The 24,353-nt window shown below is 39.1% G+C and overlaps 2 protein-coding genes across 2 annotated transcripts; both read left to right on the forward strand.

Annotated features, from left to right (window-relative positions):
• Positions 1 to 11,418: 11,418 nt before the first annotated feature.
• Positions 11,419 to 12,437, forward strand: LOC133825692 (protein MOR1-like). The gene is made up of 5 exons (XM_062258603.1): positions 11,419 to 11,611; positions 11,907 to 11,972; positions 12,075 to 12,178; positions 12,277 to 12,280; positions 12,372 to 12,437. Exons 1-5 carry the CDS (start codon positions 11,459 to 11,461, stop codon positions 12,435 to 12,437), a joined length of 393 nt encoding a protein of 130 aa, XP_062114587.1. The 5' UTR covers positions 11,419 to 11,458.
• A 6,273-nt stretch (positions 12,438 to 18,710) lies between these two features.
• On the forward strand, positions 18,711 to 20,649 carry LOC133824187 (tyrosine decarboxylase-like). Its single transcript, XM_062257059.1, has one exon. The coding sequence runs from the start codon at positions 18,859 to 18,861 to the stop codon at positions 20,452 to 20,454; it is 1,596 nt and encodes a 531-aa protein (XP_062113043.1). The 5' UTR covers positions 18,711 to 18,858; the 3' UTR covers positions 20,455 to 20,649.
• The last annotated feature ends 3,704 nt before the right edge of the window (positions 20,650 to 24,353 follow it).

A 24,353-nucleotide genomic window follows, 5' to 3' on the forward strand; every position in this document is an offset into this window, starting at 1 on the left:
CGTCATTATTTTATACCCCCGGACATCGTTCGTCCGGGGTGGGACAGGCCTCCGGCTCGGTCCTCCTTATTTTATACCCCCAGACATCGTTCGTCCAGGGTGGGACCGGCCTTGGGCTCGGTCCTCCTTATTATTTACCCCCGGGCATCGTTCGTCCGGGGTGGGACCGGCCTCCGGCTCGGTCCTCTTTATTTTATACCCCTAGACATCGTTCGTCCGGGGTGGGGCCAGCCTTGGGCTCGGTCCTCTGTTTTTTATACCCCCGGACGTCGTTCGTCCGGAGTGGGATCGACGTCCAGCTCGGTCCTTCGTTTTATACCCCTGGACATAGTTCGTCCATGGTGGGACCGGCCTCCGGATCTGTCCTTCGATTTTATACACCCGGGCATCTTTCGTCCAGGGTGGGACCGGCCGTGGGCTCGGTCCTCTTTATTTTATTTCTCCGGACAACGTTCGTCCGGGGTGGGATCGGCCTTGGGCTCGGTCCTCTTTATTTTATACCCCCGGACATCGTTCGTTCGGGGTGGGACCGGCCTCCGTCTCGGTCCTCTTTATTTTATACCCCTGTACATCGTTCGTCCAAGGTGGCACCGGCCATGGGCTCAGTCCTCTGTTTTATTCCCCCAGACGTCGTTCGTCCGGGGTGGGACCGGACTTGGGCTCGGTTCTCTGTTTTATACCCCTTGACATCGTTCGTCCGGGGTGGGACCAGGCTTGGGCTCGGTCCTCTGTTTTATACCCCCGGACATCATTCGTCCGGGGTGGGACCGGCCTCCGGCTCGGTCCTTCGTTTTATAACCCTGGACGACGTTCGTCCGGGGTGGGACCGGCCTCAGGCTCGGTCCTTCATTTTTATACCCCCGGACATCTTTCGTCCGGGGTGGGACCGGCGTTGGGCTCGGTCCTCATTATTTTATACCCCCGGACATCGTTCATCCGGGGTGGGACCGGCCTCCGGCTCGGTCCTCTTTATTTTATACCCCCGGACATCGTTCGTCTGGGGTGGGACCGGCCTCCGGCTCGGTCCTCTTTATTTTATACCCCCGGACATCATTCGTCCAGGGTGGGACTGGCCTTGGGCTCGGTCCTCTTTATTTTATACCCCGGACATCGTTCGTCCGGGGTGGGACCGGCCTCCGACTCGGTCCTCTTTATTTTATACCCCTGGACATTGTTCGTCCGGGGTGGGGCCAGCCTTGGGCTCGGTCCTCTGTGTTTTATACCCCCGGACGTCGTTCGTCCGGAGTGGGACCGACGTCCGGCTCGGTCCTTCGTTTTATACCCCTGGACGTCGTTCGTCCATGGTGGGACCGGCCTCCGGCTCAGTCCTTCGTTTTTATACACCCGGGCATCTTTCGTCCGGGGTGGGACCGGCCTTGGGCTCGGTCCTCTTTGTTTTATTTCCCCGGACATCGTTCATTCGGGGTGGGACCAGCCTTGGGCTCGGTCCTCTTTATTTTATACCCCCAGACATCGTTTGTCCGGGGTGGGACCGGCCTCCGGCTCGATCCTCTTTATTTTATAACCCTGGACATCGTTCGTCCGGGCTGGGACCGGGCTTGAGCCCGGTCCTCTGTTTTATACCCTCGGACGTCGTTCGTCCGGGGTGGGACCGGCTTCCGGCTCGGTCCTTCGTTTTATACCCCTGGACGTCGTTCGTCCGAGGTGGGATCGGCCTCAGGCTCGGTCCTTCGTTTTTATACCCCCGGACATCTTTCGTCCGGGGTGGGACCGGCCTTGGGCTCGGTCGTCATTATTTTATACACCGGACATCGTTCTTCCGGGGTGGGACCGGCCTCCGGCTCGATCCTCTTTATTTATACCTTCAGACATCGTTCGTCCGGGGTGGGACCGGCCTCCGGCTCGGTCCTCTTTATTCTATACCCCTGGACATTGTTCGTCCGGGGTGGGGCCAGCCTTGGGCTCGGTCCTCTGTTTTTTATACCCCCAGACGTCGTTCGTCCAGAATGGGACCGATGTCCGGCTCGGTCCTTTGTTTTATACCCCTGGACATCGTTCGTCCATGGTGGGACAGGCCTCCGGCTCTGTCCTTCGTTTTTATACACCCGGGCATCTTTCGTCCGGGGTGGGACCGGCCGTGGGCTCGGTCCTCTTTATTTTATTTCTTCGGACATCGTTCGTCCGGGGTGGGACCGGCCTTGGGCTCGGTCCTCTTTGTTTTATACCCCCGGACATCGTTCGTTCGGGGTGGGACCGGCCTCCGACTCGGTCCTCTTTATTTTATACCCCCGTACATCGTTCGTCCAGGGTGGGACCGACCTTGGGCTCAGTCCTCTGTTTTATACCCCAAGACGTCGTTTGTCCGGGGTGGGACCGGCCTTGGGCTCGGTCCTCTGTTTTATACCCCCGGACGTCGTTCGTCCGGGGTTGGGCCGACCTTTGGCTCGGTCCTCTTTATTTTATTTCCCCAGACATCGTTCGTCTGGGGTGGGACCGGCCTGGGGCTCGTTCCTCTTTATTTTATACTCCCGGACATCGTCCGTTCGGGGTGGGACCGGCCTCCGGCTCGGTCCTCTTTATTTTATTCCCCTGGACATCGTTCATCCGGGGTGGGACCGACCTTGGGCTCGGTTCTCTGTTTTATACCCCCGGACGTCGTTCGTTCGGGGTGGGACCGCCCTCCGGCACGATCCTTCGTTTTATACCCCTGGACGTCGTTCATCCGGGGTGGGCCCGGCCTCCAGCTCGGTCCTTCATTTTTATATCCCTGAACATCTTTCGTCTGGGGTGGGACCGGCCTTGGGTGCGGTCCTCTTTATTTTATTTCTCCGGACATCGTTCATCCGGGGTGGGACCGGCGTCCGGCTCGGTCCTCCTTATTTTATACCCCTGGACATCGTTCGTCTGGGGTGGGACTGGCCTCCGGCTCGGTCCTCTGTTTTATAACCCCGAACGTCGTTCATCCGGGGTGGGACCGGCCTCCGCCTTGGTCCTTCGTTTTATACCCCTGGACGTCGTTCGTCCGTGGTGGGACCATTCTCCGGCTTGGTCCTTCGTTTTTATACCCCCGGACATCTTTCGTCCGGGGTGGGACCGGCCTTGGGCTCGGTCCTCTTTATTTTATTTCTCCGGACATCGTTCGTCCGGGGTGGGACCAGCCTTGGGCTCGGTCCTCTTTATTTTATACCCCCGGACATCTCTCGTCCGGGGTGGGACCGGCCTCCAGCTCGATCCTCTTTATTTTATACCCCCGGACATCGTTCGTCAGGGGTGGGACTGGCCTCCGGCTCGGTCCCTCGTTTTATACCCCTGGACGTCGTTCATCCAGGGTGGGACCGTGAGGTTTGAGTCGCTCGGACCTTGGTGGTCCGAGCCGAGACTAGCCCAAGCTTGCGCCCCGCCAGGTGTTTGCTTACACCCGAGATACCCCCCGCAAGCGATCGGAGACGGGTCTGGGGTCACTTGAGATAGATTAGCATGGTTTCACAATATTTCTTTATGACGTTTTGCACACGTCATTTTCATTGTTTGAAAAAGGTTCGCCCTGTGGCGTACATCGTTTACAACGAAAATATTAAACTGGGAAAGGCTCCCTGACTATTGATAGTATTTATGGAGATGCTCCGCATTCCAGGCTCGCGGGACTTCCAAGCCATCGAGCCGCTTTAAGCAGTACGTTCCGGGGCACACCTCGTGTTGGATCTCATATGGCCCCTCCCAATTTGGGCCCAGAACCCCCACTCTCGGATCTTGAGTAGCAGGGAAGACTCTTCGCAAGACCAAGTCGCCGGTTCCAAACTTACGGCTCTTGACTTTGGAGTTGATGTGTCGCGCGATCTTGCCTTGGTACATCTTCAGCTGTACCTGCGACTCTTCCCGGATCTCTTCGATGAGATCTAGTGATTCTTGGAGTAAGGCGTGGTTCTGGACGGGATCGTACGTGTCGCGTCGGTGGGACGGGATAGTCGTTTCGATTGGGATGACGGCTTCGCATCCATAGACCATAGAGTAGGGGGTGTGTCCGGTTGACGTCCTCTCGGTTGTCCGGTAAGCCCATAGTACGCAGGGCAGTTCCTCGGGCCATTTGCTCTTACAGGCCTGAAGTTTTTTCTTCAGCGTCCCCTTCTTGACTGGCTCGGGCCGGTTCTGGCCTTTGCCCAATCGCTTCCCCCGGGAGGGGTTCACGCTCGCCTCAGTCACTCCTGTTTGTGACTGCTGGGCCACAACAAGGGCCATGCTCTGCCCTGCCGGCGCGACGCCATAACCGGAGAAGTGGGTGGATTGGGTCGGGCATACCCTAAAGTGGCAGGGCCGTACACCGTAGGTGTGTAGCTGACTCCGAGCGCGACGTCCGGTCCCGGGGCAACGGGGGGTGCGGTGTAGGACTGCGCCGGGAATGGTCCCCCATACCCCGGGAGCGTCTGGGGGACGGGATGCGGGGCAGGGGGCCACCCGAAGGCCTAGATCTGGGCTTCTTCCCAGTTGATGAATCCTTGGGCCCTCCTGATGAACTCTTCCAGGGTAGCGGCCTTGCTACGCTGCATGTCATCCCATAGGGGGGACCCGGCCCGGATTCTGGACTGCAGTGCCACCAGGCGCTGTCCGTCGTCTACTTTCGTCTTGGAGGCCTCTTCAGTAAAGCGTTGGATGTAGGCCCTCAGTGTCTCTGCGGGGTGCTGCTTGATATTTGCGAGAGCGCTGATCTGCATATCCATCCTCATGGCGACCACGAACTGCTTTCGAAACGCTGAATTCAGCCCGGACCAGGATTGGATGGACCTCGGCTTAAGTCTCTTCCACCACTCTTCGGCGGGACAGCCCAAAGTGATTGAGAAGCAGAGGCACTTGCCGTCGTCGCTGACATAGGCCACTATCATGAGTCAGTTGTATCGGGACAGATGGTCCCTGGGGTCGGTGTTTCCAGTATAGGCGGTGAGGCTTGGCATCTTGAACCCCTTGGGGAGTACGGCGTCCAGGATGTGCCTTGCGCAGGGCTCTTTATCTTCTTCGTCGGAGTTGGTGTCCGCGCCTTCTTGCTTGCGGACCAGGCGATCCGTGACCTTTTTCAACGCAGCCATCTGTTCCATGAGCTGCCTGGTCGTGCTGTCTTCTAGGGGGATTCTCTCGTTCCTCCTGTCGTTGATGTTGTTCCTGAGGTCGCCACCACGGGGGAGGATCTTTTCCTTGCGGGCCCGCTCCTTCAGAGCGTTCAGCCCATCGCGTAAGTCTATCCGGGAAGTGTCGTCTCCTGAACTGAGGGCATGACGTTCTTCGCGGGGAGGCCGTTCCCAACGGTTCTTGTTAACCGAGGCACTCGGGTGCAGAGACCCTTCCCGCCCGTCTCGCCCTGGGGTGTGTCGGGGCTGTGCATTCCGCGGCTGCGTCCCCTACGGATCGATCGGGTGGCCTCATCCTGGGACGGGGTGCACCTTTTCTTTCCTAGGGAGTGGCTGGGAACGAGTCCTGGCTTTCGTGACGGGGGTGGTCTTTTCCAGGATCTTTCCACCGGCCTTCTGTCGCTCCCTGTCCGGGTTTCCTGGAGCTGGCTCAGGAAAAGGCTCCGGGGGAGGGGCCGGGCTGGCTCCTCCGGGGACTTCGGCTCGCTCTCGTGGAGCAGGTTGCTGTGCCTCTGGAAGTGGGCCAGTTGTGGGTTTGGCTGCCGGACCCTGCGCAACCATGAGTGCCTGCAGGGCTTAGAGAGACTCTTGCATCCGTCGATGCGCCTCCGCTTGCTCAGCGATCCTGGCTTCCTGATCCAGGACTTGCCGTCTTAGTCTCGTCACCTCCAAGTCCTGCTGATCGGGCTCTCTTTCGGGGGTCTTGGGATCCGCAGCTTCGTCGTGGTACTCCCCCTCATTTTCCTCTTCATAATATTCCTCCTCGTTTTCCTCTTCGTATTCTGTCCCACCCTCGTAGTCTTGTGACTCGTCTTGGTGAGATGTTTGAGGAGGCGCGTTCTCGGGCAGATCTTGAGGGATATGCTGTGAAGGCAGCGGGTCTCTGTTGCCCTGCTCTGGATTGCTAGGGTCGAAAGTTGTGTGTCGTGTGTTCACCATTGTAGCAAAGGTATGTCGTTATCACTAGCTTCCTTCAGCTCTCAATGAAAGCACCAAACTGTTAACCGAGATTTTCGGTAACTATATTAATAAATACAACTTAAGGATAATTGTAGTGAAAGTAGAAGATTATCTCAGAGTTTTTACGTGGTTGGGGCGTTAACTAGCCTTAGTCCACGAGTCTATAGTATTAGAGCTTGAAAAACCTTTTACAATGGAGTTTTTCTCTGTATTTTGACAGAGTTACTGTATCTTAGGTGAAGAGAGACCCCTTTCACAGTGTTCTATAGCCTGTATTTATAGGCTTATGGGAACACTGGGTTTGGGCCGGGTATGACCCGGGCCCATTAGAGACACGGGTATTTTTGGCCTTTCTAGTGGAAGCCCAATACAAAAGATACAACATATATGAAACCCAGATCAGCTAAGGCCCAACAAGTTGACTCAAGAGCTATATCTTGCCTGACAAAACGGTGCTTTTGGTCTGGACACTTCGAGTTACGAGGCAGATTTAGGAGACAAGACTAGTTAGAGTACTTGGCAGCGCAGACCTGAAACAACGGCGTGCAATCCCGAGGTGGCCTTTTCTGCAGGTGAAAAGTGGGGACAACGCCCACGTGGAGGGGGGTGGCTTCAGGATCCTGGACGCCTGACCCCTCCAACTGGGGATGAGGTGATCCGGGTTCGTTTACCTTTGTCCCTCTTCATTTACCACAGGCCGGGACCGTACCAGGGTCCGGGACCAGGGCGCGTATGTCGGGGGGGGGGGGGGGTTCGAGTGATCTACACATCACCCGGACGACCGTCCCGGAGGACAGAACCAGCAGGGCCATGCCGGACCCCTCTAATGGACCCAGACATGCACTCCCAGCCCATACCCCTCTCGGACATTTCTGTACCAAGAGGCCTTGGCTCGGGCCCGTATGCTTACACAGCCCCTGACAATGGGCCTGGACGAAGGTCCCAAGTCTATGCAGGAAATGGGGATAACAGTACTGATGATATCAAAATTTAACTCACCATGATCCAAAGCATCATCATGTTAGGCTCCCACACTTGCCAAGTTAACATAACAAACAACTCTAATTATTCTTTACAAATAATAGTCTTAGACAAATTTAAGAGACTATTTTCTTGGTCATCCACCATTTTGATTTTGTAGGAAAATCCATTTTTCTTTGAAAGATGTTTCAAACAAGGACATTTCCAAGAGAAAAATGGATATCTTCAGTACTTCAAGGCATCTAGAACACTTGTTAGAAATAAAAATATCCCTGCAAACTAAAACATCTTTGGCAGAAAGCAATGAATGGATAAGTTTAAAAAAAAGTTTTTATTTTAGGAGGAATACTGGATTTCGACCACTTTTTTGTACCTCGCTCGCATGTCTGAAGCCTATGTGAGTTCTCTCTCACAAATGGTCACATTAAACCCATTTTTGAATTGAGTATTCCCTATTATTAGTAAAGTGCCAAATTTACTTATCATCATAATTTAAAGAACTCAAAAGGAGTTGCTAAGAATCAAGTTACCATCATCAGCATTAAAAACAATTCTAATGTCCTCATCTCATTAGCCCGGTTACAACTTCAAGTTAGGAACTTTTAAACCATGAGGGAAAAAAAAAGCACCAATTAAAGTTTTTTTTTTCTTCATGAAGTGAACATGAAAATTATAGTGTATAAGGTTAATTTATTTTAAAATTTTGGAGATCGATACCAGTCATGTGATTTATTATCCTAAATAAACTCACAAATTAGAGATAATAATATTTTAATTTAGAGAATTTTCATTAACATTCTTGTAGTTTTAACAGATCAAATTTCCTAATCAAGTACTTATCGGGATAATTATACTAAAAAAAGTATTAATTCACAAGGAATGTATATTGAAGTCTTGTTAAATTTAGGTCTGTTCCTTCTTATGGTCACACGTTCCTTCGTAGAAATGTTGTCTCATGTTAAAAGTAGACATGTTATGACAGTCTCACTAAAACTATTGTCTCATGCAAGTTTTAATTTGCATGACACAACAGTTCAAGAGATAATGTCGTGTCATGTCTATTTTTGACACGAGACGACTGTTCTATGAAAACTGTTGTCTCTCGTGTGTTGCCTAAGTATAGTTTTCTAGTAGTGCACGTTTTTAGGTCTGTGTCCTTTAATAAGGTGTCGCATGGTTTTAGGTTTGTCCATTCTTAGAATCCTAGTTTTCAATCCCTCGAGTGTTATATGGTGCCAAAATTTGGAAGAAGGCCGTCTCTCCACTTCCGTGTACTACTACATGTCCACCCAATAGGCTTATAACAAATCATTTAATGAAAAACCAACTCATCACTCTGTTTTCTAACCTTCGTTTGCCTCTTTCAATTTTTTTTTCATTTAGTAGCCGGCAAGTGCATATTAACTCAAAGACTGTTGTTATTTGGCAACTTAAGGTGCCAACACCACATGAGGTGACACTCCATGATTGGTAGCAATGCCCTATAATACTTATTAAATTCAAATAAGTGGGACTCGGATTGCACCAATAGCGGTATGCCATCTCTTTGTGGTGTTGGGTACTAGTGATGCTCCTTAGCAATTCTCCAACTCAAATTGTTTCTTTCTTTCTTTATTTTTTTTCCTTTTACAAGCTTTAGAGACTATTCCTACATACACTACACCAAATACCCCATTCCATAACACATAAATATAAGTTTATTAAAAAAGTGTTATACTATCTAATGTAAAATTAAAAGCGGTAAATAATAAATAGTTAAAAAAAAAGGCGGGTTAGGAAATATTTCCTTTTCCCTCTTCCCGTTCTATTCTCTAGACCTAAACCTAAAGCTCTTGTTTTTTTTCCTCTAATCTAAAAACCCTGTCTCTAAGTCGGTCTCCTCACTCACTCTTCCCCGACCCCTCTCCTTCTCTATCTCTCTCCTGCTCCCTCAACTACGACGGAGAGGGGATATATGAGGCTTCAACCACGGTGGAGGTCGACGGGGCTGACAGAGGCTCAGCGGGACTGCCGGAGGCTCGATGACGTGGACTCGGAGACTCGTTGGTGCAGGTAAAGATCTCTCTCTCTCTCTCTCTCTCTCTCTCTCTCTCTCTCTCTCTCTCTCTCTCTCTCTCTCTCTCTCTCTCGTTCTGTTGGTGGTTGAAAGATTAATATTAATATAAAATAATAATATTACACGATTCAACAATGGCGGAGATCACATGCGAGTGCGCAATGTCCCACCTTCTAAATACCAGTGCCAAGCTTTACTTTGCCCCCAGAGCCCATCTCTTTACCTCTTCTTCTAGCTTTGCTCGTAACCCTTTTCTTCGAATCCCTTCTTCCATTCCGAAGCCCCTTTCTCCTCTCATTGCTAGGGTCTCCCTTTCTTCTAAAGCTTCCAATCCCACCATGGGAGACTCTGCCAACGCTGGAATGGACACTATCCAGAGACGCCTTATCTTTGAGGACGAGTGCGTTTTTTATTACCGTTTTTCCCATTTCTTCTTCTTTTTTGTTTGTCTTCTGGTGTGCTTTGTTTGGTTGCTTGGATTTTGAATAGGAAAAATTGTATTATTGATTTTTTGGGTTATATACTTCGTGGGTTTATTAATTTTTTGTTCTTCATTGTTTTATTTCAATTACTGTACTTTGTTTGTTTGATGTTCTTCTTCTTCTTCTTTTTTTCACTGTTGAGGTAACAAAGTATGTATATCATGGGGCTTAATTTTCTTCCTTAATCTTGCTTCATTACCATGATTTGTTTTATGTTGTGTTTGCTTAATTTTTTTTGGTGCTACAACATTGCTATTATCAGTATCCCCTTTAAAATTTCAGCCAACCGAACTGAACAATTGTTGTGGTTAGAAAGCATCAAGATATTGATATTAAATCTTATATCTACAGATATGTATTGTGTTTGTTTGTTTTTGGACAGAAAAGTGAATTATTGGATTTTTTTTTTCATTGCTTTGATCTCTTATTGTTCTTGATATTATAATATTCCTTTTCTTGCTCTCTTTGGCTGTTCAAAGTATGAGAAAATGAAAACTTGGGTTTCATTTCTTTGTTGCTTGTTTTTGCTAAGAAATGAAAATTCAGTGACTGAGGTGATACTTTAATTGAGTATTAACTATAATCAAATGAGTTGAGGTCTATTTTGAGCCAAATATTCATGTGGTTTTAAGATTGGAGAACATTCAAACTAGTTCAATTTTTTTTTTTGGTTGTAGTGATTTAATTTAGGAATATTTGGTTTTGATGTTCCTGTACTGCTATTAACATCTTGTGCCTTATGTCACAGAAAGCAACCAAGTGGTCAGAACGGAAATAGGCTGTTGCAGAGCTAACCAAGCTTGCTTCAACAAAAAGAATAGCACCCGATGATTTCTCAGAAATCTGTCGGACACTAAAAAAGGTACATTGTCTTTTTATGTTTGGGTATTTCGTTTGCATCGTTTATACCTCTATCTATTGCCAAGGATCTATTTAATATTGCATAGTTAAGTGTTCAATCTGCTCCATTAAGTTTTAACTTCATGCTTTATATTCTTACTTCTGTTATAAGTTTATACTTGCTTTTTGAGTTGATGAATAAAAATCATTTAATTCTTTTTCTGTACAGCTCATAACAGATGTTAATATCGCTGTAGCAGTCGAGGCAATTCAAGCTATTGGCAATCTTGCTCGGGGTTTAAGAACTAATTTCTCTGCAAGTTCACGCTTCCTATTGCCAGTTTTGTTGGTATGTTCATTTTTTGCTAGCTAAAAAAATAATATTATACCAACTTAAAATGCAAACAGACTGTTTGAATGTAACCAAGCTGTTCAAGTGTTCATTTACTTTTTGCCAGTTACTTACAATTGAGCATGGTGGTATTTTTTTTTTTTTGGATTTTGACTTGTACATTCATTTTTCTTATTAATAAAAGTGCACTTAGTCATACGAGTAGATTCTTTTTTAGAAGTTCAAATGATGTTGATCGTAGCTTTGATTTGTATATAAAGTGATTTTTTTATTCAATTTTACTTTTAATATATATTTTGATCTAGTTTATCTCAGATTTTTCTTAGAACTAATTTAATAGAGATTGAAGAAGGGATATTGGTTTATTGCATTTATCTAACTCCTTTGATTTATCTCTCTCTCTTATTTTTTTTTATAAAGGAAAAATTGAAAGAGAAAAAACCTGCCTCTACTGAGGCACTAAATCAAAGTCTTCAGGCAATGCATACAGCTAGGTGCTTAAGTCTAGCTAACATTGTGGAAGGCAAGGATATATTTATCCTACGCTGTAGTTCTTTAATTCAGAATATAGTATTGTCATAGGATTCCTTACTATGTTTTTGGTTTAAGTTTTTTTTTATTAGAGATTAGATGACATAAATTCTGTGCATTTGAGTGTTTGTAATCGCTTTGATAGGTGGTAATTTTGATTTTGCCCAAACTGTAATGGATGTTGTCTATTGCAGATATTAAGACAGCTGTAAAAAATAAAGTTCCTCTTGTACGTTCATCAACTCTTAACTGGGTAACATTCTGTATTGAAACAAGTAACAAGGCTGTTATTTTAAAGGTGCACAAGGACTATGTGCCTATCCTTATGGAGGTAAGTGCATTTATGTTTGTAGTTGTAATATATTTCATATTTTTGAACAATCAGTTGAGTAAAATGTGCTAAACATTGCTTATTCCCATTTATTTTAGAAGAGAGCTTCAGTACTGGTTTTGATGAGTTTAGAGCACTAATTCATGGTTTGGTGTTCTTACTTTCTAATTTGTAATCTAGAAGACAAAGGGAAATAAAAAAATAATGGTGCAACCTATTTTTGACCATGGATTATCCTGTTCATGGTGTTTCATGGACTCTCTTATCTATATTATCGTTTCTTACTTTTTCACAGTGCCTCAATGATGGGACTCCAGATGTGAGGGATGCAGCCTTTTCAGCTTTGGCAGCGATAGCTAAGGTATCGTTTTATTTATTTATCAATTTTGTGCTTTTGCTGCTTAATTCTGAATTTTGATTATTGATGGTATGGATTTATTTCTTCTTTGCCCATTTTATTTAGTTGGTTGGTATGAGACCCTTGGAGCGGTCACTTGAGAAACTTGATGATGTTAGAAGAAAGAAGCTTTTTGAAACAAAACAGAAACAGAACATCTTCCTAACCCAGTAAGTAGTTTTAAAAATCGATGCTTTCTGAATGGAGCTTTTTAATTTCAGTACTTTTATATGTCAAATGCCTTTGCTTATTGCTGTCTTTGGTTTAGTTTAGTTTGTTGTTCACTTTACTTGGTTGTTTATGTGATACTCATGCTATTTGCTTCTATCTTTTTTATTACTGGATTTTACTGGTTTCTCTTAGGATGGGGATTTTACTGGGTGGTGGATAACTTATGGCTATCTAGAAGTTGGAAGATTGAACTTCTGAAGTTGCAAAATAATGATACAGTATTTTTGTTTCTTGATCATTCTCACCAAGTACTAAGAGGTTGTTTTTGCTTTTTTTTTCTCTTGATGCATTTACTAGTTGGGTAAGCAGGGTCTTGGATCCAGAAGGCAGTGCATCTGGAGATGTTGTTACATCAGTTAAAAGGTAGGCTCTTATTTGTTATTTTTGTTCACCTATTTATGTAGTTTCTGCTTTAATAGTTGGTGTAATTTGTTTTTGTCTTTTCTGTATATATACTCTTTTGTATCATTACTTCTTTAATGAGAATTGATTCTATTAATTCAGTCACTAAGTTTGATTCTATCTGCATTTCTGAATTCCATTGAGCAAGGAAATTGTCTCGTTTGCTTACCTTTATGTACATGTTTCTCTTGAAACTTTACACAAAAGTATTGTTTTCAAATTGTTTTTTTCAGCTGGTCTGTGTTTTTTGCATAATAAAAGAAAGGGAAGACATAAAGCATAGTAAGAAGAATAGCATTAGAAAAGGTGATAATTCCTCTTTGATTTTTTATTTGTAAGCTGTAAAGTTGATTTTACTGTATTTTCCTTTATAATGTTAGTGGGTTTTACAAATGGTAGTATCCTTTGCCCTGTGATGGAAAAACTCAATGTTGGAAACAATGCCTTGGCCTGATGATTACTTTCCTTTTTTTTTCCACGGTTCTTTAGTTTGTTTCTAGATTACTTTGTGCCTGATGATGAAAACTTTTATTTTTTTATTGATATGTGCATTGATTTCATTTTGAGCCTCCATCTTTTCTGCTCTCACCATCTTTGGTACTCACCATGATCCATTATTTTATTTTATTTATTTATTTATTACTATTTTCTCATGTTGGCTGTGGTGATGATGATCTGTGTTTGCTGTTGGTGGTGGTGAATGCCAAAGGTGATGGTTGAAGTGGTGGTGTTTAAACCTTGAAGATGTGATTGGTTCTTAATGAATTTTCAATGTTCATGAAATTTTTAGCATTAATCTTTGAAGGCATTTATATATTAAAATGGTCTCTTTTTACAGCTACAAAATATATATTTTATTGCCTTATGTAATAATATGAAGATATTGTCATTTTTTTTTTGTTAGTTTTCACTTTCTTTGCATGCTTATTTGCCCTGTGATGGAAAATCTAATTTTTAGAAGCAGTTTCATGGTTTTGCATTATAAGCCTTCTCTCTCTCTCTCTCTCTACTTTTTCACCAGAAAAAGTCTATTTTACAAAATCTATTGTGAGTGCTCTTAAGGCTTATAATGAAAATTCTCATGTACACTGTTAATGACCATATTAGCTTATGAGATCTGAGGGCTTATGAACTTTTTTTTTTGGCCTGATGATGATATTTGTCCTCTGTTTTTGCTAGTCTACTTAGTTTTGTTTCCTCAACTGAAATATATGAGTACTGCCTTGTTTTTGTTTCTCAGGCAAGGAAAAAAGCCTTGGATCCAGTTGCTCGAGTTTATAAGTACTGCCTTGTATCAGTATCTAACATATTAACTTCAACATGCCAAAATGAGGTTAGCTGTCTCCATTTTCAGCGTTCAAGTCTAACGCTAATCCATATTGCATTTTTTTTTTCTACTTTTGGGTATAAACTTATATATTAAGCTCTTTGAGGGCTCATTTTAACTAAAATCTTAACTGGAACTTGTTCACTTTCTTTTAGTTTTTCATAAATTTTAGGTAGCATAATATCTCTGTTTTTTTTAATTCCATTTGCAGCTTAAAAGTCATCCTGCTTTCTCTAAATTGTTAGCCCAATATTCACAGAGCGGTTATAGGTATTAAATTCATTTTTGTTCTAAATCAAAGCATATTGATTCATGATACCATTATTGAACTTCTAAAAAAGCTTTGGAGCTTATTTGTTTAATGGTCATTAACTACATGAGGTGTTCCTCTTATTTAGTATTTTAATTTATATTAGACTGAGCATAAACTTCTTAGTTGCATGAGTGATCTTTTTGAAAGTTTTTTTAAGTTATGATAGGTTTCTTACATTTTGTGGTGTATCTCTCTGTTTAGAGATAGAGTTCATCTCTTAAATTAACAAAATTTTCCTTTAGATTAGATTGTATTAGTGTTGATAATCCAAAAGTCTGTTAGTAAAAGCTTTGTCTTAATTTGTTATTGCTTTGTTTGTCTTTATTTTGTTATTTTATTTTATCTTGTCTTTAATTCTCTGGTTGTGTAGTTCCCTCAAGCCTTGTTCACTTATATGACCCATCCTTTGGTGCCATAGTTGCATCTCATTTTCTTGAACTTTAATAGCATCAGCTTCAGCAATAGATACAGTTTACCCATCTAACACATACAATCCATTTACTTTATTCCATTTCATAACTAGCAGTGAGCCTTTAGTAATCTTTATGTTGCCAGGTTGTACTGTTATGGTTCATCTCCATGGCTGCCAGATTATTGTTTAGCCGTATCCATACATAGATATATATATACATAATTTTAGACCTTATGTTATAAGCTACTGCATTCATACATATATATTTGGATATAATTGTACATTTTCTATCTGTTATAAGCTATTGAATTCATACTTATATAGGTATGTCTCTGTGGTTTGCTTTAGAGGACTTGTAAAATGTTTTTTGATTTCTTATGGAGGACATGTCGATTTTTTTTTTAAGTGCTTTCTTTCTGTATAAATTGGCTGCGTTTTATTTTCCTGTTACTAGCACAAGTTCTCTGTTTTGTATGCTTGATTCTATGAGCACATTCTAGAATTTCCTATATGTATTGAATCTGATTCAAAGTATTGTATTGTAATGTTTATTGGTTTGAAACTTTGTTTGTTTATTTGTTCCATGGCTTAAACACAAACCTTTTCTCAAGTAGAATTTGATAGCTTTCATCAAGTTTGGTGAGGACTGCATACTTTTCTGGGGTGTAAATGATCACAGTGAAAATGGTGTTGAAAAAAAACTTCTGGGTTATTTTTGTTCTACTCCTTTTACGATTTGCAGCTAATTTGCACACTGCAAAACGCGCTCCTCGGCCTAGGCCTCGCCAGATTCTCTTGGATACAGATGTTGATACGGATGATTTCTTTGCTCTGCTCTACCTCTTAAAGCTTAACAGATCAGAGTTTGAGTTAGAGGTAATTTAAGTCTTCTTTTGGTAACAATAATCTTTTCAGTCTTCACGATTTGTCTATTACAAAGTTGAATGTAGTATATCCAACTCAATTTTAGCCACTTAAAGGTTGGCCAGCAGCACAAATATGAAAAAGTACATCTTTTTTCCCTTTCTATATTGATTCAATGAGTAAATTACGAGTAGATTATTTCATATTGACAGTTACGTATTTTAATCCTTGATAACAAGTCATTGAGTTTTCTTTCTTTTCTTTTTTTTTTCTTTTTCTTTTCTTTTTTTTTTCTTTTTCTTTTCTTCTGGTATTGATGATGATAAGTAGTAAAATAAAAAACCCTACTTTTTTCTAGACCTTAATCTCTCAAATATTTGGTCCTACTAATATTTATGTATATACGGTCAAAGGATAAAAGAACTCTTGGCCTTAGGACCATAATGTCGGATCAAATAATTCAATGCTGGCAGTTAACTTGGTCCTAGTGTTTTACCAATTACTATAATAACATCTTTTACTTTTAAAATATTTTCTTCCACTGATCTGTTATTTCCTCAGGTATATATAAACTTTTATTTTCACTGATCTGTTATGCTTATTCTATGTATGATAAAAGAGATGTTTGCTTGAGTTGAGTTGAGTTGCTTATTTAAACTTTATATGTTTACAGGTGGAAACTAGCTTAAGTCTTATGTTCTTAATAATAAAATGACTTTTTTTTTTACAATGTGCAGGTATATTGAGATGATTTCTTTGGAGCAATTCTTGACAACATTTGTAGTTGAGGCCTTTAGAATAGAAGAATGTATTTCACTAATTTTTGTATACATTTCTTGTTTTGTATTTAGTGATAAAGGAATCTGAATTGGGCATAAATTATGTTGTAATATGATTTCTTAAACCTAGACTAGTAGACTAAATATTGTAATTACATTTGAGTAATTAATAAAAATCTATTTATGTTACCTTATTTGGCTTCAACTTTCATATTTGTTTTCCTAGTTTTGTATAAGTAAAAAAAGATTGTTTCTCTAAGCTAATATAACACATGTGTTATACTAAAGTGTAGTATAACACAAAAAATGTGTTATACTAAAGTGTAGTATAACACAAAAAAAGTGTTATCCTAAAGTATAGCATAACACAAAAAAAGTGTTATACTAAAGTGTAGTATAACACACAAAAAATGTTATATAATTGACTATAAATAACATAATTAAACACTATCTATATATTAAAATAACACAGAAATTGTGTTATTGTTGACAGTACAATAACACATCTGTATAACACTGATAAAGTGTTATGTAAAGTACCCTGACCTACGATAACATAGTCGGTCTTAACACATCAGAAAGTGTTATCGTATGTTTTGATAACACATTTTCGGTGTTATTAAAAACATTTTTTCTTGTAGTGATATTTGTTTGTCTCATGTACTATTTTTCTTCCGCAATTAACCATTTTTTTTATAAAATATAATTTACTCCATTTATTTTCTTCCGTAAAATTAACCACTATTTTTTTGTAAAATATATATAATATGTATAACTTAAGTGCAATTAATAAAACATACAGTGTAAAAAATAAAAGAAATGAAATAAGTTATATTTTCCAGAATAAGAAAAAAAAAAAAGGAATTGGTTGATTACGGAAGAAAAAAAATATAAGAGAAAACCAAAAATAAGTAAGAATAGTCTCTAGAGGTTAACTGTAAAAGGAAAAAAAAAAAAAAAGGTTAATGGAGTGTAGCTATTACGTGGATAAAAAAAAAAGGAAAAAATAAATAAAAGAGGCAAACAGAAATTAGAAAACGGAGTGATGAGTTGGCTTTTTATTAAATGATTTGTCATAAGCTTATTGGGTGGACAGGAATTAGTACACGGAAAGTAGACAGAGATCCTCTTCTCCAAAATTTTGGGTCAGTAATTTGGTAAAGAACACAAAGTTATTTCTCCTTTTTTTTAGACTATGTTAGTTGCCGGGAATTCAAGATAGATATATTATAAATCTTTTTATGTGTTAAATCATTGCGAATATACAGCTCATTTTTAAAAAAATTGTTCAAATTATATGCAAAAAAAAAATTGTGTTAAATTTGACACATTAAAAATTGTATTAAACTTGACATACAATATAACATGATGCATATTTTACATCTCTAAAATTTTTTTATTTATTTTAATGTCATTTTTATTAATTAAGTATTATTTTTAATAATAATCATTAATTATTAGACTTTTTAACTTAGTATTTTATTATTTTCTTTGACAATCAACAATAAAATATATTTAAAAATTATTATATTTTAATATTTGCATTAAGAATAATTTTCGCATCAGTTTTGATAATCATGCATTGAAATATAGTCCTAAAAATTATGTTAAATATACTACATGTTTTATTTTATTTTTCTAAATATAATATAATATTTACATGTGGTGGGGAATGATCTTATATTTACTTATCACTGTATCACGGAAATTTGATGAACGGTAATTTTCAAATTTAACATTAAGTACATATATTTTATTTTCCGGAAAAAAATTACATATATTAATATTTTCTGGTAGTTAAAACAAATAAAAGGGTGATGAATATGTGAAAAAAAAAAAAAAAGTAAAGCTCAGCGGTACAGGTATTAAAAAGGTTGACCATGACTTCAATTATTATTATTATTATTATTATTTTAAAAAATCAAACCTTGATCACACGAACAACTAAGGAATCAAAGTGCTAAGATGATACAAAAACCAGTTAATATAAAAAGTGCAATATTAATATACGAAAAGAGGGATATAGCTCTCCCCTTCCTAGCTATACCATAATTAATTAAGTTAACAACAACCAAACTCAATAAAAATTAATACTTAAAAATAATCGTTTAGCTTTTCACATGTTGGATTAAGCAATTTAATTAACACTTAAAATATCCATGCACGTTTCAATACTATAATAATACAGTCATCCGATTGAAAAGACTAGTAAAAAATTCAACTCCCACCCGTTCGGTCCAACCGAACTCTAGCTTCTACGAAAAGTTAGAGAAATTTCCTCCCATGCTCTACTCTACTCCCTCATAGAGGTCATGTATATAAATTAACTCACACTCGGAACCAATTCTTGCATCGAAAGAGAGTAGAGAACACAACTACTACACCATTCTTCACAACTCTCACCTACATACACCACTTATCTTTCCAAAACCACAATTTTTAGAGGACCTAAAAAGCAGTACTAAACAAGTTATATATAGAAAAGACGTACGTTGATTTGGATACTAGTCCACCATATTCAAATGGGTAGCCTCGGTGATTTGGATTTTCCCATAAACAATGGTCTTTCCAACATAGCAAGCAGTACAAATCCGTTGGACCCCGAGGAGTTCCGCAGGCAAGGGCATATGGCAATCGATTTCATCGCCGATTACTACAAAAACATTGAGAAGCACCCGGTTCTGAGCCAAGTTGAACCAGGTTATCTCAAGAAACGGCTCCCAACATCGGCACCATACTATCCGGAATCCATTGAGACGATTCTGAGCGACGTCCAAGACCATATCGTTCCCGGCATAACCCACTGGCAGAGCCCCAACTACTTTGCTTACTTCCCTTCAAGCGGCAGCACTGCTGGCTTCCTCGGCGAAATGCTCGCCACTGGCTTCAATGTCGTTGGATTCAATTGGATGTCGTCTCCCGCTGCCACTGAGCTGGAGAGCATAGTCATGGACTGGCTCGGCGAGATGCTAAGGCTCCCTAAGTCATTTCTCTTCTCTGGAAATGGCGGCGGTGTTCTACAAGGAACCACCTGCGAGGCCATCTTGTGTACACTCGTCGCTGCCCGAGACCGAACCCTCAAAATCATTGGAAGCGACAATATTGGAAAGCTCGTCGTTTATTGTTCCGACCAAACTCATTGCGCATTCAAGAAAGCCGCCCAGATTGCCGGGATCCACCCTAACAATTTTCGAGTCATCCCTACAACGCTGTCCTCCTCGTTCTCCATGTCTCCTGAGGCCTTACGAAACACCATAATTGGCGATGTTGAGGCTGGACTCGTCCCCACTTTTCTACTGGCAACCGTTGGGACAACGTCCACAACTGCCGTCGACCCACTCGGACCGCTATGCGACGTGGCAAAGGATTACGGAATGTGGGTTCATGTAGACGCGGCCTATGCTGGAAGCATCTGTATTTGTCCGGAATTCCGGCATTTCATCGACGGAATTGAAGGAGCCAACTCCTTCAGCTTCAACGCCCACAAATGGTTCTTCACCACCTTGGATTGCTGCTGCCTTTGGGTCAAAGACCCAACAGCGTTGACACAATCATTGTCTACGGATCCGGAGTATCTGAAGAACAAGGCCACCGAATCAAAACAAGTGGTTGACTATAAAGACTGGCAACTGGCTCTGAGCAGACGATTCCGTTCTCTCAAACTATGGCTCGTCCTCCGAAGCTACGGAGTCGAGAAACTACGTGGCTTTCTTCGAAATCATGTGAAGATGGCCAAGCTCTTTCAAGGTTTTGTGCTTGCAGATGACAAGTTTGAGGTCGTCGTTCCAAGGAATTTCGCCACTGTGTGTTTCAGAATTTCGCCATCAGCAATAAGAAATGGTACTACTGAAACTAATTCTGTATTATCTGACATAACTAATGGTACGAGAAGAAATACTGCTACTTCCAAAAAGGTAGCATCCGTGAATGAGATCAACAACAAGCTCATGGACTCCATTAACAAGTCGGGTAGGATCTACATGACCCATTCGGTTGTCGGCGGCATCTTTTTGTTGCGTTTCGCAGTTGGTGCGAGTCTTACAGAGGAGTCCCATATCGTTGAGGCTTGGAATGTGGTCAAGAAACATGCAGATGCCATTCTCAAGTTTCATTACTAGTAGTTACAGTCGCAATCTTTAATTTTTTTTTTTTTGGCATGAGTCTCATTCTTGTTTGACCAGTCAACAATGAGCGTTGCGAAGTCCATACAAATTTTATGCACTCATAATATTGATAAATAAGTATTCTTTCTCACCTATAAATTTTGTACAATCATTTTTTTCCCTCTGAATAGATGCCAACATTTTGTTCTCTATCTTTTCTATATATGAATAATTCCAACAAGACTACCACTAGCGCAATGGGGTTATTAGTTTTCTAATATATTTTAATATAAATATTTATATATATTCTACATACAAAGCAATGCATTTTTTATTACTTTTATATTTATAGAATGTATTAATTATATTTAGATCATTGTCACATAAATTTTAAATAAATAAATAATATTATATATAAAAAATTAAACTAAAATATTTTTTATGATTTTTTTAAGAAAATAATTTTTAAGAGTGCAAAATCACTTACAAAAATAGACTATTTTCACAAATTTCTTCTTTTATATATATATATATAATATGATATCATTTTTAAACATATTAGGTAGAAGCAACGTACACGTTTACTTAGTTTTAAAGTTGTAGACATGTTTATTCAAACATATGTTTATTTTTATTATATATTTTTTTAATTATCATATAAATTTTAGATAAATAAACAATATCATAAAAATAAATATAATATAATGTATGCCATAAATGTGTTAAAAAACATTAGGGCAAAACATTGTCTATAATTTTAATAAAAGTTGGTTCACTTTTTTTAAATATATATATATAATAGAATGAATTATAGTTCTATAGTATATATAAATATTTATATCAATAATTTCTATATATATCACATCTAAACAAAATATTGATATATATATATAAATACTAGGTAGAAGCAATGTGCAATGCATGTTTGCTTAGTTTTAAAGTTTAAAATATGGTCTATAATTTTAATAAAAATTGATTCACTATTTAAAAAAAAAATAATAGAATAAATTATAATTCTATAGTATATATAAATATTTATATCAATAATCTCTATATATATGACATCTAAACAAAACATTGACATAAATATATATTTATAAGACTACATGATATATGTATTTATAAATTACAATAATATTTTAAAAAATAATAATAGAAATAAAATAAGAATAGAAAAATTCATAGTCTAGACAATAGTATACATGCATCAACTATTTTTAGTTTTTAACGTATCTCGCAATGTGGTGAATATGATGAATAAAAAGAGCTTCAATCACTTGATAAAAAATAAACTATCACACAAGTTTATAAGATAAAAAAAATGATATGTATGTCTTTATTATTTTTAAATAAATATGATTTAATTATTTAAATTATAAAAAATATCTTAAAAATATTCTATTTTAATTAATTAATTTATTTATTTTTGTTTAAGTTTATGTTTGTTATAGTTTTTTAATTTGGTAGTGACAACAAGAGATTATATATTATATGTTTAATATAATATTAATATTATATATGGATTTTAAATTTAAGTTTGTTTATAATTTTTTTAAAAAAAAAAAAAAAAGAAGTTTGCTTCTAGTTGATAATAGATTATATTATGTTATATGTTTAGTGTGATATTATTTTAATATGTGAAGTTTAAGTTTAATTAAATTTTATTTAAGTTATAAAACATATGGTTTTATTATTTTCAAATAATTATCATTGTAAAATATCTAAAAAATATCTTATTTTAATTTGTTTAATTAGCTAATTATTTAATTTGATTTAAGTTAAAATCATATTTACAATCTACTGCCACTACTACAAAAAAAGTGAGCCCTAAAAAAGTTTTTAGGACTCGCACCTCGCGAGTCCTCTATTTGAGAGCCTTAAAAACTGAGGTTAAGCGAGTCCTAAAAGAATGTTTTCAATGCGAGTCCTAAAAAGTTTTCTTTTTAATTTTTAAAAAATTAAATGGTAGCCAAAGCTCCCACCGGAACTCCAACGGTGACGGCGGCGCCACCACCCCACAGTGGTGGTTCGGTCCGATCCTTTAGTGAGTTTTGAAGGCCAAAGCACAAGGAATGCAGTGGTGGTGGTCATTTGGCTCGGGGTGGCTCAAGGTGATCGGAAAATGTCCAAAACGTTTCGGAAACCCACATGGTCGTCGAACTTTGGAGGCTTCATCGAATAGGCTAGGGGGCGCGTGAGGGTAGGGGCTCGCGGGGCTGGGGAACACCGTGGGCCAGCGCGTGTAGGCGGTGGGTGGCTGGGCAGTGGGGTTTCGTGAGAGAAACCCACAAAAGTTTCCGAACTTGGAGGCTCTGTCGACTAGGCTTGGGAGCGCGTGAGGCCATGGGCTTGCGAGGGCTGGGGGTTTCGGGGGCCGAGGAACACCGTGGGCCGACGCGTGTAGGCGGGGGGTGGCCAGAGCGAAGAGAGAGAGAGAGAGAGAAATAAATGGGGGAAGAGAGCAAGGGGAGAGAGAGAGAGAGAGAGAGAGAGAGAGAGAGAGAGAGAGAGAGAGAGAGAGAAATGGGGGAAGAGAGCAAGGAGAGAGAGAAAGAGAGAATGGGCTGTAGATTTTTTTCTTTGTGATTTAATACATAATAAAACTTAGTTAAAAAAATTCAAAATTTTAGAACACACATCAGTTTTTAGGACTCACGTTGCGACTCCTAAAAGAAATTCTTTAAGGAGTCTCAAGGAGTGTCCTAAAAAGTCCATAAACTTTTCTTAAAAAAAAATTTCAAACTTTTAGGACACGCATCAGTTTTTATGACTCGAGTTGCGAGTCCTAAAAGAAATTCTTTAAGGACTCTCAATGAGTGTCCTAAAAAGTCCGGGAGCTATTTTTAGGACTCGCATCTAGGTAGTGCCCTAAAAAAGTGTCATAAAAGCATGTTTTTGTAGTAGTGCGTTCAATATAAGAATATTCTATCATATATAAGAATATTCTGTTAAAGTTAACGAAAAAAAATAAAAAACCGTTAAAACCAAGAATTTTCGTTATCTACACACTTATTATATAGAGGAGATACATGGTTACATGACATATATATAAATTACAATAATATTTAAAAAGAAATTAATAATAAAAATAAAATAAGAATAGAAAATGTTATAGTAGAGAGTAGTATGCATCAACTATTTTTAGTTTCCAATGTATCTCTCGCAATATCATTTGGTGAATTTGATGAAAAAAAATAGTTCCAATCACTTGATAAAAAAATAAACTATCACACAAATTTATAAGATTAAAAAAATGTTATGTATGGCTTTATTATTTTTAAATAAATATGATTTAATTATTTAAATTATCATAAAATATCTTAAAAATATAATAATGTAATTAATTAATTTTTATTTAAGTTTATGTTTTTTCTACATTTTGAATTTGGCACTGACAACCAGAGATTATTATATGTTTAATACAATATTAATATTATACGTGGATTTTAAATTTAAGTTTGTTGCTAGTTGATAGTAAGATGACGATATTATATTATATGTTTAATATGATATTATTCTAATACGTGAAGTTTAAGTTTAATTTATAATTTTATTTAAGTTATAAAACATATGGTTTTATTGTTTTTAAATAATTATCATTATAAAATATCTAAAAAATATCATATTTTAATTTTTAAATTTTTTTATTTAAGTTTAAGTCATGTTTACAATCTATCGATAAATGTAATACGTGAAGTTTAAGTTTAATTTATAATTTTATTTAAGTTATAAAATATATGGTTTTATTATTTTTAAATAATTATCATTATAAAATATCTCAAAAATATCATATTTTAATTTTTTTTAATTATTTAAGTTTAAATCATGTTTACATTCTATCGATAAATGTAAAAATATTTCGTTAAAGTTAACGGAAAATAAAAATAAAAAACTGTTAAAACCAAGAATTTTTG

This window comes from Humulus lupulus, chromosome 3 (assembly GCF_963169125.1).
Source record: "Humulus lupulus chromosome 3, drHumLupu1.1, whole genome shotgun sequence".
In the NCBI taxonomy this organism is placed as follows: domain Eukaryota; kingdom Viridiplantae; phylum Streptophyta; class Magnoliopsida; order Rosales; family Cannabaceae; genus Humulus; species Humulus lupulus.